Source organism: Dasypus novemcinctus, chromosome 22, assembly GCF_030445035.2.
Source record: "Dasypus novemcinctus isolate mDasNov1 chromosome 22, mDasNov1.1.hap2, whole genome shotgun sequence".
Taxonomy (NCBI): domain Eukaryota; kingdom Metazoa; phylum Chordata; class Mammalia; order Cingulata; family Dasypodidae; genus Dasypus; species Dasypus novemcinctus.
In genome coordinates, this window is record NC_080694.1 from 46,600,807 (window position 1) to 46,621,233 (window position 20,427).

Sequence of the window (20,427 nt, forward strand, 5' to 3'; positions counted from 1 at the left end):
TAAAATATAAAGGTAGCTAGAAATAAATCTACTGAAAGATGTGGAACACAGTTAGGGAGGAAAATCTAAAAACTCTTGAAGACCTAAATAAATAGAAAGAGACATATTACTAATGGAAAAGGATCTATTTTCAAAGATGTTAATTTTCTGCAAGGTTTTCTGAGGTTCACAAGGTGATTCTAAAATGTATAAGGTAGAGCAAAGAATCAAGAATGCCAATATAATTTTGAAGAGGAAGTTCAACATATGGGAACTGACTAATTGAACCATGCAGTAAGACTTAATTAAGCTATAATAATAAAAGCAATGACAGAAGCACAGGGAGAGAGTCTAGAAACAGACCCTGTCAAACATGGACATTTGTGCAGAACAGGGATGCCATTTTAGATCATTGGAAAAAGATGGATTTCTAGCAAGTGGCATTGGAACAACTGGTTATCCATTAGGAAAAAAGAAATAAAGTTAGAGCCCTACATCAAACCATATATAATGTATTAAAGGCCTACATGTGAAAATCATGACGTTAGACATTTTGGAAGAAAAGGAAGAAGAAAGTTTTTATGATTTTAGAATAGGGAAAGATTTCTTAAACACAACACTGGAAGCACAAACCATAAATGAAAAGACTGGTAAGTCCAATGACATTAAAAAACACACACAGCAACACTTCTGTACGGTCAAGATATCATGAACAGAGTGAAAAATAGAAACCTTTGACTTGGAGAAGATATTTGGCATGCATGTAACATAACCAAGAAAGGATGTGGGCCTGAATATAAAAACAGTGTTAATGGAAAAGGCCAAAAGATAGAATATAAAGGTACCTAGAAATAAATCTACTGAAAGATCCTCAGAGAAGGAAATCCAATGGCCTCTGTAAACATAGAAAAGAATGTTCCTGGCAATCAATGTAACGCAAATTAGACACAAAGGACCTGACATTTCACACTCAGATTGGTAAAAATGAAAAAAAAAAAATCTGACCTCACCCACCACTGCTGTAAATAGATGCCCGTGACTTGGAGGGCAAGATGGCAATAGCTAATAAAGCAGTGGACTGCTGGGACAGAAGTCCCACTGAAACCTATTTTCTAAAAGGGGAAGATTTGGAAGGAATCATAAATAGCCAGGTATTGAACTTAGCAGGGGGTACACAGAGGGCCTCAAAAGCATTAGCGTTTAATTTCTTAAGAATTGTAATATTGTAGGGAAGCAGACGTGGCTCAACTGATAGAGCATCTGCCTGCCATATGGAGGGTTCAGGGTTCGATCCCCAGGGCCTCCTGACCCTGGGAGGTCAGGTGGCCCACGCGCAACGAGGCTGCTGCACATGAGGAGGGCTGTGCCACGCCGGGGTGTCCCCGTGTAAGGGTCCCCCATCTATAAGGAGTGTGCCCCGCAAGGAGAGCCACCCTGTCTGACAAAAGCGCAGCCCGCCCAAGAGCGGCACCGTACACAGAGAGCTGATGCAGCAAGATGACACCGCAACAAGAGACGCAGTTTCCCAGTGCGGCAGGATAATGTAAGCAGACGCAGAAGAACACACGGCAAATGGACACAGCAGACAACCGGGGAAAGGAGAGAGGGATAAATAAAATAAATCTTACAAAAAAAGAATATATGGTATACTTGCATTCAATTCCATTATTGTCTATACTTAATTTTTGCATGCCTAAAAATTTCCTATTTAAACAACTAGATTGGTGAGGGTTATGGGGAAAAATGCTCTCACCGATGGCTGCTGTGCCAATGGTACACTGTGATGCCATTTTTTTTTAACCTATTGGGTGGACAAAATGGAGAAGGTTGCTAACATTTTTGTGTTGGCAAGAGCTGTGGGGAAACAGGCTTTCTCATACACATATGCAGGAATGTGGTTGAAGACACCTTGGAGGTAATTCTGGCAAAATGTAATAACATTTTAAATTTCCCTTCACCTAGTAAAATGCCCTCTGGGTATTTAGTCTAAGAAAACAAAATATTAGAACAAAGATGTGTCTATGGGAAAGTTCATCACTGCAATCACAGCATTGTTTGCAATATTAATAATTTTTTTAAAAAAGCTAGAAACGTCTAGAACCAAGGTTCTAATTTATGGTGCAATTGTGAAATGGAATGTTACACAGCCACCAAAATGATGTTATTGAAGGTAAATGCAAAATATTCAGCGAAAACAGAGTAGGTTACAAAATAGTGCACAGAGTGTGCCATTAAGAACATGTATCTTTGCACTGCACTAAACACACCAAAATTCAACAGGAATTACTTCTGTACGGATTATAGGCGGTTTCTCTTCTTCCTCCCTCGCTCCCTCTTTCCTTCTCTTTGTCAAAAATTTTCTGCGTGCATACATTTAAAAAAAAAGTAAGCTTCCCACTGCTGGAATAATTTAAGAAAGCAGGGTGAGGCTGACTGGTGACCCGCACCTGCTGGCGGGAAGCTCAGCCCTGCGGAGGTTCCTTTTAAATCCTACCCAGGCTTGGGTTACCATCGGGTCTGGAGAAGGCAGGGAGCGAGACACGCTGGGCGACTGGGGAGGCTGATGGGCCTCTCTGAACCCGCTTTCACCTTCGTGAAAGCCGCACAGTCATCTCCCAGGGCCTCGCTCCCGGCTTTGTTCCGAGGGTCAAACGGGACCAGGTCACGGACGCGAGCGCGGTCTGCCAAGCGCCAAGCGCAGCGCGTTACGCGCGGACTTGTCACCGCGGCGGGGCCGCAGCGACGCGAGCAGGAGGCGGGGCCTGGGCGGGGCCACCCGGCGCCCTGGGCGGCCGCGGGGCCCTGAGGGGGGCGCGGGGGCCGCCCGCTTCCGCCGCCCGCCGTAGGGTGGGGGGGGGGGGATCCCCAGGCCGGGGCCCCGGGGGCGGGCGCGCGGGGAAGTCCCTGCGCGCGGGTACAAGAGGGCGGCGTGCGCGCGGCGCAGTGGCCCCGAGGCGGTGGCGCAGCGCTCCAGCCATGTCGCGCGGCCTCCAGCTCCTGCTCCTGAGCTGCGGTAGGGTCCCCGCGCGCCCCGCGGCCCCCGCCCCGCGCCGGCCCCCGCTTTCTCGCCCGCTCACGGCGCGCTCTCTCTTGCAGCCTGCAGCCTGGCGTCCGCGGCGCGGATGGAGGTGGCTTGTTGGGACCATGTGGACCTGCCCTGCCCCGCCCCCTGGGACCCGCAGGTCTCCTACACCGTCTCCTGGGCCAAGGTAAGCACGGCGACTGGGGGATCCAACTTCTTGGGGCTGACCACCCTCCGGGGCTGGGAGTCCGGGGGCGTCTCCCGCAGCCGAACTCTTAAGTACCCGAATCTTCTGGCAAGCCCACGCTCCCCCAACCGCTGCCCCCTCTCCTCCAAGTACCAGGCACCCTTAGGCTTTGTTCCCCGAGCACCCCAGTCCACTCCCTGTCCCTGAAAGGTGGCCTGAGTCGAATGATGCCCCTTCCCAAATTTCCCACCTGGATTCCTTCTGGAGGCCACCCGTGGTTGTGGCCGGCAGGCCATGAAGAAAGTCACAAGGGCAGGTTGGGACACTGGGCAGGGGGAACGGCACTGGGCTTCTGGCTGGGGTGCCCATAAATTGAGGTGCGGGTGGGGGGAGCCGTTGGAGAGGAAGGACTGAGGAGATTCTTACGAGGGACTTGGGTTTGTGTCGCGGGGGTTGTTATCCTTTGGGCTTTCCTTTCCTGGATGCCTTGGCTTCCTGTCCTACCCCTTGCTGCTTCTCCCTCTGGAGTCACCGGAGGGCCAGCCTTGGGGTGCGTGTGAGTCAACATGTGTGAGTGTCCTTGACTCTAAAAGGATTGGGTTGCACCGAAGGCAACTCAGGTTCTCTACTGGGGCGTTCTCAGGTTCTTAGATTGCTACTCTGCTGGCATTCCACGGCCAAATAGCACCCATCTTTGCGTTCCATTCTTTAGGGTGCTGCGACAGCACCTCCTATTTTTTTTTTTTTTTTAAGATTTTATTTATTTCCACTTTCCCACCCCTCACCTCCCCATGTTTGGGCTCACTGTCTGCTCTCTGTGTCCATTTGCTGTGTGCTCTCTGTGCCTGCTCATCTTCAATTTAGGAGGCACTGGGGACCGAACCTGGGACCTCCCATGTGGGAGAGAGGCGTTCAGTTGCTTGAGCTATCTCTGCTCCTTGCTTTGTTGTGTCTCTCGTTGTCTTTCCTCTGTGTCTCCTTCTTGCCTCATCTTGTTGTGTCAGCGCGCCACACCTGCCCATTGCTCCAGCTCGTTGTCTTGCTCGTCTTCTCCAGGAGGCACCGGGAACCGAACCCAGGATCTCCCATGTGGTAGGCAAGCGCTCAGTCGCTTGAGCCACATCCGCTTCCCTCCTCCTTCTATTTAAGCCAAATGAATGAGATATCCCAGGCTCCCTCTCTGACTTCCACTCTTACCTTGGAGGAAATTGCTTTGCTTTCCACAAAATGCGGAGTTTCCTTCTGCTCACCATGAAAGAGGCTACAAGAACCTGCACATCACTCAGGCCATTTTACAGCACGGAGTGGCTTGGGGGTTACCTCTTTATGTGAATATGTGTCCGTGTCTCTGTCTTCGCTAGATTGTCAGTTCCCTGCGGACAGTAGCCGCGCCGCTGCGGTTGTGTGGGTGCTCTACACGGCACCCAGCGTCTGCCCCGCTCATTGCAGAGGTGCTCCATGGATTCCGATACTCCCAGAGATGGCGCTGTTGCTCGGGGCACTGAAAGGAGTGGTTTCTATTTCCCCTTCATTTTCAGTTTAGTCGCTGTGGGGTCAGAGAGCGTAGCAGTCCCCAAATTCTTCTCGTGGTTGCAATTGTGTTTTTAAAAATAGTGTCTTTACATATTATTTGAGTGCTCTCCACATATCAGGCTCCGAGGTAAATGTTAGCGACATCAGCTATTTCTACACTTCCAGTGCACTTAAGAGATCAGTATCTACCCTTCCTACTTTATAGACAGGAAACAGCCTTCAGCTGTTAAACAGCGGGTTAAATGGAGCAGTGGGGATTTGAACGAGGCATTTTGGGGACAGAGCCTGAGTTCTTTGAAGCCTGTCTTGGTAGCTCTGTTTTCCACCCTAATCACTTAAGGTCAAGTAAATAAAAGTGTCCCTGAGTTAGCTGGACAGGGAATTAGTCATCTTAAAGAAGGGCAAAACTTCAAACCGCTATCTTTTCCAGAGAGCACTTTGAGAAAGAAAGTAATATTACTATCCCCAGGGGAGTAATTAAAAAGAACTCATGAAACAGCTAGATGAAATTTCAGACTGTAAAGTTCAAACAGTTGTCAAATTAAAGCTTCTTGCTCAAGGTCATGTGGAATAGTGCAGCTTTTCTTGGATGTCAGCTGATGATGTAACTCTGTAATGTATGTGCTTGTTTATTGGACATGGCTTTTGCATGATTTACTCTGAAGCTCTCTCTGGTTTAAAAGAAGAGGAAGAAAAGAAAACAGTCTCTAGACACTGGTTTTTCTCTTAGTCTAAGGAATAGGTCACTGAAAAATCATACTGTAGTTATTTTTTAAAAAGTGGGCTGTGATTACATAGTGGGGGAAGCCAATAAACTAATCAGACTTAAAAGTCATAGTGTTCCTTCACATACCTTTTAACAGGTCTAAGCCTATTCTGTAGGTTTTTGTTACACTCCAGTAACTAGTAATTATGTTTTCGCATTGATTGTGTTTGTACAACAAAAATGGAGAGAGTACTTTGGAAATAGGGATGGTGGTGAAGTATTTTATTTTACAGAATATTAAGCAACTTGTAATTTTCCTCACAACTTTCTTGTATACTGTTTCAAAGAGGTGGAGAGGTAGCTGTCGAGTGAGGAATTGAAACGTGGCAACAATTGCCAGCCTAGCTTATCTCACTTTACTTGATCCTCACGAGTGTGGCTTTGCGAAATCCCTTTTCTCTTCCCAGGAGTGGCCTGTGCTCTTGGAGTGGTTTTCCATTGGCTGCCCCTTCCTGCAGGCCTCTTGCCTATCACAGTTGCTGTTATAATGACTTGCAATTTAAAATTCCTCTTACCACTCAGTTCTCCAGGCACTAGAGAGCCTCCTGCTACTACCCAATTGGCACTGCTTTTCCTGAGATGAAAAACAGGATTGCTGTAAACCATGTATGTTTTATCATGTGCCTTTTACCCCAAACAAACAAAAACAACCACCATAAAAAAAAAAAACCCTCAAAGCAGAAGGCATTCAGTTAGTGCTCATGGAATTTTATTCTCTCTGTTTCAAGGATATAGAGGAAGGGGTTCAGAGGGGAGTTTACTGTAGACATGCACAGGGCGGGGGTCAAAAGGGAGCCAGGAGTGGACCAAGGCAGCCCAATTCCTGTCCGCCCAATTTTTCTTTCCTGTCAACTGGTTTCCTAATTTGGATCCACCAAAAAAATTCCCCTTTCCTCCCTTATTCTCTTGGACCTTTGAAGGCTGAGTGAGTGATTGAGAAGAGACAGAAAAGTTACAAATTATATCCCTTAGGAGAGTAGTTAAATTCAGTAGTTTAAACTCTAAATGGATTGTGTGTTTTGAGAAAGCGGTCCGTCACTCTTTTGCCAGTGGCCGTGCCCTTTATTTAAATTCTCGGGGCCATTCCACAGTAGTACATGTGCGAGGGATAAGGTTGTCCCTTACAGGACTTTGCTGGTGCTTCCTGCCGAGCGACATTGTGTTCGTGGAAAAGGGCCCAGTCTCTTAAATGAAATTGCGCTTGGCTCTGTGGGAGAGGGTGACAGTGGACGGCGTGCTCTGGACGTGGCCGATGGCAGCCATCGATGAGGATACGTGGTGTTTATCCGGGAAATGGATCTCAGGGAGCTCTTGAATCCAGCCAGGAGCCCTGACAAGCTATGTTGATGCAAAATGAAAGAGGATGTGTAGCGTCAACTCTGGGGGACACTGGGGGGAGGGGGGTTGTGACAGAGGTGCGTCACAAGACAAGTGCCCCTTTTAGATGATTTCCAAAGGAAGAGAGAAAGGGGAAGTAAGATTGTGATTTCAGGTTGTAGATCAGACTTGACACTTATAATATTGAGAAGTCTGCAGTGGGAGCGGGTGATGGGCCGTCCCGTGATGTCTCTGATATTAGCACTAGGGGAACGGTTGGAGAGTGGGTTCAATGCTTGCATGAAGCTCCTTCCAAAGTTTAACCGCAGTCACCACGTGGACCGCCTTCTCCTTAGGAAGCTGGCTCCGATGAACATTGCTAGCCTCCTGTTCTGCTGAGTTGCATTTTCTGTCTCTGCTCTTACTTGGTAAGGAGCCACAGAGCGAGGGGTATGAAAGAGAGCCGAGAGCCTTAGGACGGGATGGAGGGGATGACCGCTCCACACAGATGTGGTCTGCCACGTACTGCCCTTGACTCCAGAATGCCGTCTGTTGTAAGACAGATTGAAGAGCGTATTTTTAGGGGGAAAGGGAGACCTTTGTATATTAAATAGAGGAGCATGGAAGCATTGAAATATGGAAACAAGCTGTGTAGCATCAAAGAAAAAGCATGCTGTCATCATCTGCACCTCTGCTGCTGGACCTGGGTTCAGTTGGGGGGACAAACTGTGAAGACCATAAAGTCGGTGTTGGGAGGGCTCTCGTTTTTACACTTGAATTATTCAGTAGACCTTTCTCAGTCCGAAATGTGTGCTAAATCCTGGGTCTGGCACTGGCCCTTCCAAGATAGACATAGACCTTTCTGCCAGAGGGCCTACTTGAGACAGGCACTCACAAAGCATTTTTGGGAAATTGAGGTAGCTAATGAAATAGAGGGGACAATTATATGGTAGGTGGCTGAGAGATAATATTAGAAAGTAGGCTGGGGACAGATGGTATAGAACCTTGAATGCCAAACTCTAATGGCTTAGATTTCATCCTTTTGGCGTCATGGAGCCAGAGAGGATACTTAATCAAAGATAGTGACTTAATAAAAAATGCTTCTAAAGAAAATGACACTGTTGACAGTGGATAGAATATGATCCATCCTAGAAGATGAGTTTCAGAGGAGGCTTCATCATTTCGCTGCAGTGAAAGCGCCATCAGGTTCTGTTAACCTAGTCTCAAATGCACTCGTGGAATTGACCACTCTTTGCCTTCTGGTCACCAGTCCTGTCCTTTTGAGGGAGCAAGACAAAATGTGGCTGCTTCATAGGGGGCTGTAAAAGTCATCTCAGGCACATGAGAATGGTGGATCACTGGAAGAACAATGACAAGATGGAGCAAAGCTGCTAAAATCTTTCAGGTTGAAAGTGAGTGGGGAAAAAAAAGAAAAAAAAAGAATAGAAGGGGAGTGAGTGTAGCTCAGGGGTTGGGTGCCTGCTTCCCATGTACGAGGTCCTGGGTTCAATCCCCAGGACCTCCTTGAAAAAAAAAAAAAGAAAGAAAGTGGGTAGAAAGGAAGAAGGCGACAGCAAAAACAACCCACTCGTTTTCCATGAACAAAAGGGGGAACCTGGATCACATGAGGACTGGATTGTCTGGGCCCTGTGCTTGGTTTTGTCACTACACGAAGAAGAGGAAGTTTAGAGATGGTCTTGCTGACGTCAGGGAAGGGATTATGCAGGGCAGGACTAAAAGAGATTCATCACCTAAAAAGCGGTTCCTCCGTCTGAGACAATTTCCATAATTCCTTCCCAAGCTCCTACAATAACCCCCAGTTTTCTGCCATCAGTCCTCATCTCAAACCAGAGCCAGACCGAAGGACTTCCCTAAGTTTACACCCTGAAGCATGCTTTGTGTTTTTTTTCTTTTTGCAGTGGGGTGTATTTGGGTAAAATTCTTGTGTGTGCCGTGTGGCACTGGTACAGACTCAGGAGCCCAAGGCTTGTCGCTGTCACTTGATATCTTCTAGGAGCACCCACTGGTTTACTGCATAGTCTTGTCCTGATTCTCCAAAGAGTGATTTGAGTCTAGAAGAGCTGGTAGTTATTGAGGATTATGGGGAAAACCTATAGGGAAGAAGGATGCTAGGAGCCATAAATATGCCAGAAGCACCTTGGACCACTCTCTGGGTCATTCTGGGGAGAAAAGGTTCTGAGACAAATCAGCCCTCTGATGGCTCATTGCTGAGGATTGGGATGTACACGGGGCCAGGGGACAAAGCAGGACAGGTCTGGAGGCTGGAGTCGTGTGGACAGAGCCCCTTTTGTGGCAGATTGTCTACCTCTGGGGTGATGCAGGCTGCCCCTTTTGTAGGACCCTTTCGGTTCCAAGGAATTATAAACTCAAGCAAAACTAGCTTGACGAAAAGGGAATGTATTGGCTTACATAATTGAAATGGGAAAAGAATTGAGATCTAACTCACACTTCAGATGTGGCTGGATTTAAAGGCTTGTGCCTATCATCAGGGCTTGGTGTCGTTCCGTTTCTCAACTCTTTCTTCGTTCATGTTGTTTTCATTACCAGCCTCCATGTGGTAGCAAGATGCTAGAGGGGAACCTCCCAGGATCTAGTACAGAGGAAGAGCCCCGGCCTCTCTTCTGATACCTCAACCAAGGTCGGGCTCTAGGTGGCTTTGGTTGGGCCTTGTGCCCAGTGGGAGAAGGATGATTGGCATGAACCATAAATGGTCCAAACACTGCCCTCACGTCATTCATATGAAAGGTTTCTGCTCCATCATTAATATGGTGCTTTATGAAAATTCAAAATGTTGTGACATTTTGGGGACACTGAATGGAAAGCTAATTTTCCCCTAGAGCAGAGATTGTGACCTTCTAGGACACTTTCCCCAGGGAGGATCCTGGAGGTAAATAAGGTAAGAGATACCAGATGGGTAGAGTGGAAGGTATAACAACAACTTCTGTTACCAACACTATCAATAATAAAGCTCTTGTATGTGCGTTTTCTTACTTTGTTCTTATAATGACCCTGTGAGGTAAGTAGGGTAGTTCCTGATAAGGAAACGGAGAGTCAAAGGAGTGACTTATTGAAGATGACACCGCTAACTAATGGAGATGCTGGAACTTGACTTCAGGTCTTTGATTGCAAAGCCAATACTCTTATAGCACATTAACTGTTTATAAAATTCACCCATTCACTCAGCAAATACTTATTGTATAATTCCTTTGTGCAAGGAAGCGTTTTGGATCCTGGCTATGAGTAGGAGAGAGTGATGACGTTTTAGGGCTTTCCGCGTGATCGTTACTGTGCTTTGAGTCAAATGATTCTTTCTATTAATACCAACTCCTTGAGATACAATCACCCCCAAATCACAGAGACGCCAGTCACGCCCGCGAGCTCTTCACCTGACCAACAGGAGAACTAGCCGAGGTAGGGCGCAGAGTTGGTCCAGGTCTTTCTGGTTCCAAAGCCTGTGCTCTTAATTACACTGTCTTCCCTTCTTCCATGCTCATAATTCTGCTCACAGCCATAAATTCAACCCCATCTGTTAGACCCGGTAAATTTCAAAATGGAAAATCATTTTTCTAATAAAACTACACTTAGGAAAAAACGATGTTAACACTCATACATTGTACCCTCATTATGACATCAACCTCCAAGCCAAACTCTTTTGCATGTTAGAAGGAGCTGTTTTTATGATGAATGGAAATTATATTGGCATTTTAATTGAGTTAGAAACCAAGGTACATGAATGGTAGTGCACAGAAATGCAATAAAAAACAACAACCTGGTCAATGTGATTGGAATACATCAGATTAATTTAATAGCATGCCCACGCCTTGAAATATGTTTTGTCAAAATGTTAGATGAAATATTTATATTCATATATATGTACAGATATTTTTCCCTCCAAAAATCTTTTCTTTTAGTTAGTTTTCCTTTCATATTCTTAACAGATCTAATGAATGATAAATTTGGATTTCAAATTTGTGATTAAAACCCTTGCCTTGCTATAGGGATGGAACTGTTATCCTCTTTATTCAAACATAATAATCTGAGAGGCTAGCATATATTTCAATAATATTATGTAAGTTTTTGAAAATCATTTTGCACAATAGTTTTTGACTGAAATATTGGTCCAATTCCAGCTAATTTTCATTATTCATTTTGTTCCTTTTGTTCTAGTTCAAATTTGGCTATCATTAAAAAAAAAAAGCCATTTCATTTACATGCCCTTAAAATTAGTACTTGTGTTTGCTTGATTCAGTATTTAGCAAATTGAAGAGAGTTTGTTTTAATTTAAGGCTTGTAATTTTATCAAGGTCAAATCTCCATTTTAGAGGAAGAATATGGTATTTAAATTATTTAGTCAAAGTGGAAGCCTTGAGACAAGTCAAGAGTAGTAGGCTTTCTGGAAATATGACATCCCATATTTGCCCCTTTCTAATTCAATTAAAAAGATAGAGACATCAGCATAAAAATTAATGCATGGAATTTTAAAAACACTATTTGAGTGAGCGTTTTGAGGAATAAATTTGCCCACATCGTGTTGTGGTTTAGAGCACTACAATATTAGCGTCATGAAGTGTTCCCATCAGTAATGTTTGGCTGTGAATGAATCTGAAGGGTTCCTTTTGTTTTAAATTACTGTTTCCTAAAATACTTTTGCAGAGAGCCAGTGAAACACTTTCAGGTCTGGAATGTTTAAAGAGCAGTTCTTGCCAGTGGTTGACTTTGAGCCAGCTCAAATGTTTATAAGAGCTCATAAAGCAAACCAAAGTTGAGGAAGGTCTATTTGGTGTTACTCCATTTTCCTCACCCAGAAATTTCTTCTTCCGGTTCTTAATGCCGCTTCTGCCACAGCTAACTCACCTGGAACAGCAATGGGAGAGTTGCTTGACCACATCTCTGAAGATAATGATTTGAACTTTTGTGTAAGAAGTGTCTCCTTTCTGCTTGTCCTCCATCTCCATTTTGAGCCTGCAACTTTAACGTAAAAACTACAACTCGATTTGAAGCTGTGGGCAAATCCCAGCTTCCTCAGATGGAGTCACATTGACAGGGTATGTTTTACCATGGCAAAAAGAAGGGGGAATAGGGCAAATAGAACTTGAAGCTTGAGGGAGTGTGTATTAGTTTCCTTGGCTGCTATAACAACGAGCCATAAGCTAGTGGCTTAAAATAACAGAAGTTTGTTCTCTTGCCATTCATGGTGGCTTAAAACAACAGAAATATGTTCTCTTACCATTCTGGAGGCCACAAGTCTAAAAGCAAGTTGTCAGCTGGGCCATGCTTCTTCTGAAAATTCTAGGGCACACTCCTTCCTTGCCCTTTCTCAACTTCTGGCAGTTCCAGGTGTTCCTTGGCTGATAGCAGCATAACTTCAGTCTTTGCTTTTGTCTTCTCATGGCCTCCCCCTGAGGCTTGTGTGTCTCTTCTCCACCGAGGACACCAGCCAAATTGGATGAAGGGCCCTCTGTGTCTATCTTACCTAACTACATCTTGACTCCTTGCATCTGTTATGACCTTAGTTCCAAACAAGATCCCATTCTGAGGTTTTAGAGTTTAGGTCTTCAGCATACCTGTTTGGTGGACACGATGCAATCCGTAGCTGAGGGTTATGAAATATTTCCCAGGGTAATGGGAATTTACAAAAAGTTTATAAAAAGTGAATTTGCAAAAAATCTTCCTTTACAGTAGTGATCAGGCCAAAAGAGCTGTTCATTAGTTTGGAAATAGTTCCCAGGTTAGGCCAGTAGTTCTTTCATTTCTCTGGGTGATTCAGGCCAAGGGGCCCTCAAGTTGTTCATTCTTGGAAGATGGACCCTTGAAAGCTGAGATCTTTTGCAGTGATCCGGCTGATGGCTGTTGTGGCTCAGCAGATCAGAATTCTGCTGGTTGCTTTGGGGTTTTTGTGTTGCCTTTCCAGCCCATTTCCTTCTGTCCTTCTCATGATCTCACCCTGCTTTTGTTTTTTTGCCATTTGAAAGTAACTAAAGGCGCTCCGGACAGCTTGCCAGAGGCCCAGGGAGAGCTGACTGTAAAATAAACTACTTTTCATTGTTGCTACTACTGATTTTGAAAACGAATTATCTTCCGCAAATAGGCAAAAGGCCACTGCCAGCAAGTCCTGATCACCAGCGCCTCCTTGCTTCAGTAATTCCCAGCAGCTAGCATGCTAATGAGGCCATCTTTATGTAAATAGGCACAATAGTTTATATTTCCACCAGCTCCAGAGGGGTTGGTCGTTTTTCTCTTGACTTTCAGACAGGCCTTTCTGAGTTGAGGGAGACCAGCGGTAGACGACCTCGAAATGGCTGTTGCAGCCAGCCTGCCATCTTTCCAGCCGCAGGGTTTCTAGCAAAGCAGATATCCAGTGCAGTCTTCCAGAAACCAATCGGACTTGACCGCATCTGGAGGTCAGTTCAGAAAAGGGAAGTAGGCTGATGCGTCAGTGTGGGGCCTGCAGGGACTGGGCTGAAATAGTTAGCTCAGACTGGCAGCTGCGCGTCCTGCGGCCTTACCTGGGTGCCCTTAGCCCTGGACATCCTGGAGCCTGACCCTTTCAAGCTCTGCCTGGAGGGTGCCAGCACAGCTGCCAGGAGGCAGCGGGGGACCTCATGAGCTCGTGATGAGGCTGTGATGTGCCTTGGAATCAGCCAGATGCTTTTAGATTTCGCCAGTGTTCTGTGACCATCCCAAATTTTTTTTTTTTAATCTTCTGAATACCTAAGGACCCAGGCTTTCGGCTTTCTCCAGGGGATTTTTGATTCTTTAGGAAGGAAGCTTTCACCCCAGAAAAGCCGCTCCTGTGGCCCCTTGCTGGGCAGGGGGCGGGCAAGCCGGCCTTCCTGCAGGAGCGATAACTTGCCACCAGATGGCCCCGCAGCCCAGGCGACCGCAGCGCGAGCTGCCGAAAGGGGAACTTGACCTCCCTGGTGCTTTCCCGAGCTCCTCTGGGCAGAAGGGGCTGGCCCTGTGTGGGCGGTGGGGCTTGGGGAAAACCCTGCATTTTCATTTCTGGGCTGCTCCCAGGGGGTTTCCCTAACTCCTTGGTTGTCTGTTTCCTTGCACTGATTCCCTTCCTAGAAGTCAGGGAAGAGGTGTTGGGTGCTCCCAGAAGAGAGGGTGCAGCACGGCGGATGGGAGCAGGGTGGGCTAACCTCTTTCCCTAGGGTGCTCGGGACTGTCGGGCGGTGCCCCCCAACACGGGCTCGCAGAGGTCCGAGGTCTGCCCGTGCCTGGCGCCCCCGGTGCACCGCAAGCAGCGATTTGCCTGACTATTTGTGTAATTTGCTTTTAGCAGGTTTTTTAAAAAAAACTTTGATGGGGGATCAACTGGTGAGTTAATCGGGTAAATTAACAAATAGGTCCGGGAAAGGCAGAGCGGAAGGAGGGCTGGTGTGTGTGGGCTTAATCTCTGAAGCGGGGGACGATGAAAACATCCCATCGATTTAACCGCAAACCTAGCGCAGGAGCAGAATTCCAGCCCCCTTCATTGTTTGGCTAAATCTGGCATCTCCTCTGGTCACACGGGTCTGTCCTGGGTGTGGCATACGCTGCCACTGTCCCTCGGCACGTCTTTGGATGTGCCCGACGCTTCGCATCTCCACAGGGCACCTGTGCTTGGCTATCTTCCTGCCTTAAAAGAGGGCGTAAGTGCGGGTCATTCTGTGACGCCCTGGATGGCCGCACAAAAGTTCTTTGAAGAACAAGATGATGGTGGCGTCTTTCATTTGCATCTGTGTGTGTGTGTTTTAGTCGAGTGGTGTAGCAGTGATCTGAACAGATTTAGGACCTTCTCCCAATAAAAGACCGGGATATAAAAATAAGAATGCCGTCAACGGATGAGTTGGTATCTGAAGAAAACAAGAGTGTTGGATATAGAGCCGCCAGCCGTGGAACATCCTTCAGAGGGGCTCGCAGTCAGCCCATCAGCGTCGTCAACAGCCGCGTTACCTCCTTTATCCAGGGCAGAAGTTGGGATTCAAAGAATCCTAAGCTGCGGCCCTGAGCTTATTCCAGAGAAGATACATCCTTAAAGAATTTCCAGGTTCCTGCCTCCTCCCCCCGCACACAAAAGCACATTATCTTGTTTATTAAACAAAAATCGATTCAGGGTGGATTTTATGAGAACCAGATGTAGAAAGTTGGTGTCGAGGGCCAGGCTCGCAGTTGCTGGCGGGAGAGCGTGATGCAGTGTGATTATTTCCCAACAGCTCACGGAGCGGGGTGAAGAGTCGCTGGAGGTACTAGGGGAAGAGCCGAGCCTCCGAGAGCAGTCCTCCTGGCAGAAGGAGCAGAACGGCTCTGCAGGGGCGCCTGGTGGAAACCCGCATTCCCTGAGGATCCAGAATGCTACCAGCTGCCACACGGGGACGTACAGGTGCACCCTGTGGGACCCAGAAGGGCAGAGGAACCGAAGCGGCGCTGTGGACTTGAGGGTGACAGGTGAGACGCCTGACGCACTTGCTTGCTTGCTTGCAGGACACACGTGCACGCTCCTGCAGGGCCTAAAATGACTCCTCCCGTTCCAAGGCTAACTTTGAAGCTCTCTGTCGCATCTGTGGTTGGAAGCTGAATTCTGCTGCCAGAGCGTCATTACGTTTCCTTTCTGTGGCTTCAGTAAATGCCGCGTGTTTGACTCACCCGGCGCTCGTTCAGGGCTGAGGCTGGAGATGACGAGCGTGCTGTTGTCATAGAGCTGCTCATTTTGCCTCGTCGCCGTTCTCTCCTTCTGTCGTGCATCTGGAAGGACGCTGACCCGAGGGGAGAGCCTCGTGCTCCCAAGCTCAGGGCCGCCGCCCCTGCTTGTGGAGCGGTCTTTAGCTTTTGTCCCCTGTTATGTATGACTGTACACACATGCCTTACACCCTCTGCCGTCTCCACCTGCTTCGTCCGGCTTTGTAGCCCTTCCTACACCTGGCGTGTTACGTGTGGGTTTGTTTACTGTCTGCCTCTCCCGTGAGAGCAAGGGCCTCTGCTCTTCTGTCCCCTGGCACACAGTAGGCCCTCAGTGGCTATGTGAGAGCAGCCGTGCAGGGGCAAGCAGAGAGGAGGCACGTGCCGCGTGGAGCGGAGAGGAAACGGGGTGTGCCTTGGCTTTCTCGCCTTCCCCTCTTTGGGTCAGACCCTGGAGTCGCTTAGATAGGGGTTCGAATATTAGCTCTGTCGCTGTTAAAAGTGTGACCTTGGGCAGAGCGCTGGTCAGCTCTAAGCCTCAGTTCTCCCATCTGCAAGATGGGAACAACATCTACACCGCAGGCTTGTGGTGAAAGGAGACACTGCCCTGCGATGCTTGGTGCAGGCATGGGGGTAGGCTAAGTTCTCAGGAAATGTTAGGGGTCCCGAGGACAGTGGCTCCTAAGTCTCAGACCCCTGGAAGAATCCGTTGCCAGGGCAGTGCCCGAAATGCTGATCCCGTCAGGGGTCGGCTGCTCTCCCTTGAGGCCATGGGGAAGGAACCCCTTGAGCTATCTGCCCTCCCCTCCTACCTGGGCCCCCAAGCAGACCGGGCGACCCAGCCAGATGAGAGCCAAGGCTAGACTTGCTGCCCCAAACAGCCCCCGGGCGCCGCGCCTACGCGGGGAGGCTGGCCGCCTGCGTCCCCTCCGCACTCCTGGCGCCCCTGGAGAGCTGTCGCCGCAGCGGGTAACCAGCCACCGGGGAGCTGGGCTCCTGCCCACCTGTTCCCGCTGCCCTGCTGGGAGAACTCTCGCGACCACCCTGCCCACGGGTGTCCGTTTATTTGGTCAAAGGGGGACGCTCGCGCCCCTCGTCTCATGGTCCCCGAGCCCTCCCGAGGACAGATGGCATCTGAAGCCACATCAGCAATGACACAGGCCAAGGTATTGATCAGCGAGTGGGGCTGGTTCGTCCGAGGCGATGACACAGTCAAGCCGGAGGCGCCCGGCGTCTGACATGGGGACAGGGAGGTGGCAGGATGAGCTCGGCCCTGGCCTCCCCGGCCTCGCGCCTTCGTCTGTAAAATGGGCATCCTCACACCTACCCCGGGAGATTGAGAGAGGTGCCTCATGGGACTCCCGGGGCCCGCTGCTGGGCGCAGGGTTGGCACTAGCTGCGGCTGCTCTTCTCCCAGTCGCCTCCCAAGGAGCATCTTCTTTGTGGTGGCACAGATAGGAGAGTAGGACTGGCAGGCACGTAGAACTTAAAAAAGCAGGACCAGCGCGTTCTTAGCGTCTTAGCATGGTAGCAGAGTTCTGGTAAACGGCTTCATCTATTCCTTTTTTTTAAAGGATGCCGCAAGGAGTGCAAAGAAGAGAATTTTAAGAAATACAGAGCTGAGATGGCCCTGCTGTTGGCGCTGGTGGTTTTCTACCTAACACTCATCATTTTCACTTGCGTAAGTATCTTTAAAAAACATCTACAAGGACTAAGAGATCGCCCTGGGGCACCTAGCCAAATATGTTTTGCAGATAGTGTGAATCCCTTAATCACGGTGAGAGAAATTATTCTTGTCAAAGCCCCAGGCCTGGGCACATTATTAAGGGAAGCTGCCAGAAACATTTCCAGCTCGTTTTTCCTCTCGTGGCGATCCATAGAGCATTGTGGAGAGAAAACGAAGTTTCGAGAAATGTTGAAGGATGCAGTGCAGGCACCGGCAGGCTGGCGGTCGCGGTGGTGGAGGTGGAAACGGTGGCAGGCCACCGACCCTGGGCACAGGCTGCCTTCCTCCTTGGGCCCCCACCCTTTTTCACTCCTGTAGGCGCATGAGCAAGCCCAGATGCCAGGAGCGTGTCGGTCTCCCTCACCTGCCCTAGAGCTGCTTTCTCTTGGGTGTTCTTCCCTTCCGTTATGGGTCCTTCCACCCACTCCTTAAGAAATACCCCTGAGAAGCCAGAGCAGTGGGCACACCTGGGGTGGCCTGAGGGGGGCGACGGAGAGCTGGGGCTCTCATGCCCTTGACCTCTTAGTTGCAGACTCCAGCGCCAAGCGCCTCAGCTGCTTTCTCCGTGGCCGCTTGCCTGGCTGACCGGAGCCAGGGGACAGCAGCCGGCCCTGACCTGACCCCCTAGGTCATGCTCTGTCCCGTGTGCCTTGGTAGCAAGAGGGACGGCCGGCTACCTAGGGCGCAGGGCGGACTCACCTGGGAGCCACAGCAGGCCTGGTCCTTGCCACCCACGGGGCCCCTCTACTCGCGCACTTTCCTCGCCAGTCACACCCTCGTCTCTCTGGTTGCTATTTTAGACATCAGTCCAACAAATGACTGCTGAGCACCTACTGGTTGCAAGGCATTATGCTGGGCGTTGTAAGGGAAAACAAAAGATACGACCAGTTCCTCAAAAAGTTAAAGATAGAACTACTGTGTGACCCAGCAGTTCTGCTCCTAAGTATGTACCCCAAAGACATGAAAACAGGAATACCAACAATCGTGTGTGTGTGCATGTTCAGAGCAGCGCCATTCACCACAACGAGAAGGTGGAAACAACCCAAGTGTCCACCAGTGGATGAATGGCTATAAAATGTGATGTGTTCGCTCAGTGGAGTATTATGCACCCATAAAAAGGACTCAAGAACTGATAGAAGCTATAAACGTGGATGAGTCTTGAAAACAAGCCAGACACAAAAGGTCCCATGGTGTGTGATTCCACTTACGTATGTAATATCCAGAATAGGTGAATCTAGAGGGACCGAAGTCGCTAGGGGCTTGGAGGGTGGGGAGAATGTGGAGTGACTGCTTAAAGAGTAGCGGTCTTCCTTGAGAGTGGAGAGAATGTTCTGAAGCTCGATAGAGGTGATGCTTGCCCAATTGCGGCTGTACTGTGCATATACTAAATGCCACTGAATGACCCACTTTAATATCTTATGTGAACTTCACTTCAGTAAAATTGTTTTGAAGATATGAGACATTGTTCCTGTGCTCAAGGAGCTTACAGTGTATTGCTCAGGCTGTTTATTTGCACCCAAGAAAATAATTATAATTATTGAGCGGAACGTTTTAAAGAAATGAGTGGCCTTAGCTGCTTGCAAATCTCTGCTTTTCTTGGGACTGAATCTCCATATAAATATCTCACAGTGGGGACTTGAAATTGCCCTGTAACCTAGTGGATTTCCTGGGCAGAGTCTGGAGACCAGTGAACTGGTACAAGTCCACTGTAGAGCGAGTGAGGTACTGGGGATAACAAGGGCTTCCAGCACCAGGGGTCCAGCCAGCTCTGGGCAAATGGAGTTCAACTGGGGGTGACAACTGGTGCGTTTTCCCACTTACATCTCAGTTTCTCTCTTACTATTTTTTCCAGAAATTTGCACGACTACAGAGTATTTTTCCAGATTTTTCTAAACCCATCATAGAAAGAACTTTTCTTCCCGTCACCTCCCCCGGTAAGCATTTGGGGCCAGTGACTCTTCACAAGACAGAACTGGTGTGAGCAGGATTTCGATGGTGTTTTGGTCTAAAACCGAGGGCTCGCTAGCATGCCTTTCTTTCACTGGACAAGAGAAGAGCGAGCCACACACCGAAGACGGCACCCTTCCCATGAGGTCCTACTCCTGACCGAGACACCTGAAAGTGGGTCCCACGCCACTGACGGTGACCTTGGAAACGTCGCAAGGTCACTGAGCCCAAGGCCTCCTGCAGGTGGTTCTCTCGTGCCACTTCTTCATGGCTTCCGCCTTTGCATTCTGTGCGGCCCTCTGGTCAACCTCTCGGAAACTTTTTCAGTCGTACGAAAGCTATGACGAGATCCTGTTGGAAAAGGATCTTGGCTTATGGAAGGCCCACAAGTGGCGCTGTTACAGATTCCTGAAAACAGCTGTCCTCTTCCACATCTGGGTGGCATATCTTTGAATATTAGGTTTTGTTGTATCAGCCCAGATGTATTATGTTGGGGAAAAATTGACAGGCCAAGCTGTGAGACAGTGGGGAATATTTATCAAATAATTTCCTGGTGTGGAGGCCCTGCTATTACTGAAGAGTATTATGTGTACAGAGAAACAGCAGGTCGTTGAACTGTTCCTGAACAGAGCCTTTTCATCTGGGAAAGGCATCCATAAAGAAGCAATAAACAAGAGTGCCACGTTTATTTTTATATCTATATGTACTCATCAGAGAAGGATTTGTGTTTGTTTTCTTTTGAAATCGATATCTGCACTTAGATACCATTCCTAACTGACAAGCACTCTGAACATGGAGAATAAGAGGAAGTCAATGAGGGTGACAAGAAGATCAGGAAGCTATTTTTGTAACGTGACGGGAAATGCTGGGCCAGTCGTCCCATCTGGGTTCTAGCCCCAGTTGTCTCACTGCCTGCTGTTTGATGGGGCACATTCCTTAGGGTTTCTGCTTTAATGTTGAAACCAGAATGTTGTTGTATGGGTTGATTGAAATAATGTATGTGAAAACGCTTTGAAAAAGTATAAAGCACTATATAAATTTGAAACCCCACTGGATCATTACCTTTGCTATTGTAGTAGTATTCTGGGGATGCGAGAACGCCTTTGGTTTTTCATGTTTTCCCTTATTCCCAACAAAGAAGCCTGCGAAGAGGCGTGCCCGTGCAGTATTCTGTCTGAGTGCTCTTGGCAAAGTGAGCGGGCAAGTTCAGCGGCCCACCTCTGGTGCACTTCTCAAAAGGATGCCAAGATACAGGCACACGGGAG

The 20,427-nt window shown here is 48.3% G+C and overlaps 1 protein-coding gene across 1 annotated transcript; it reads left to right on the plus strand.

Annotated features, from left to right (window-relative positions):
- The first annotated feature begins 2,857 nt into the window (after nt 1-2,857).
- Nucleotides 2,858-20,207, plus strand: CD83 (CD83 molecule). Its single transcript, XM_004480990.5, has 5 exons — nt 2,858-2,992; nt 3,076-3,188; nt 15,027-15,258; nt 17,064-17,170; nt 19,068-20,207. Exons 1-5 carry the CDS (start codon nt 2,956-2,958, stop codon nt 19,194-19,196), a joined length of 618 nt encoding a protein of 205 aa, XP_004481047.1. The 5' UTR covers nt 2,858-2,955; the 3' UTR covers nt 19,197-20,207.
- Nucleotides 20,208-20,427: the final 220 nt, after the last annotated feature.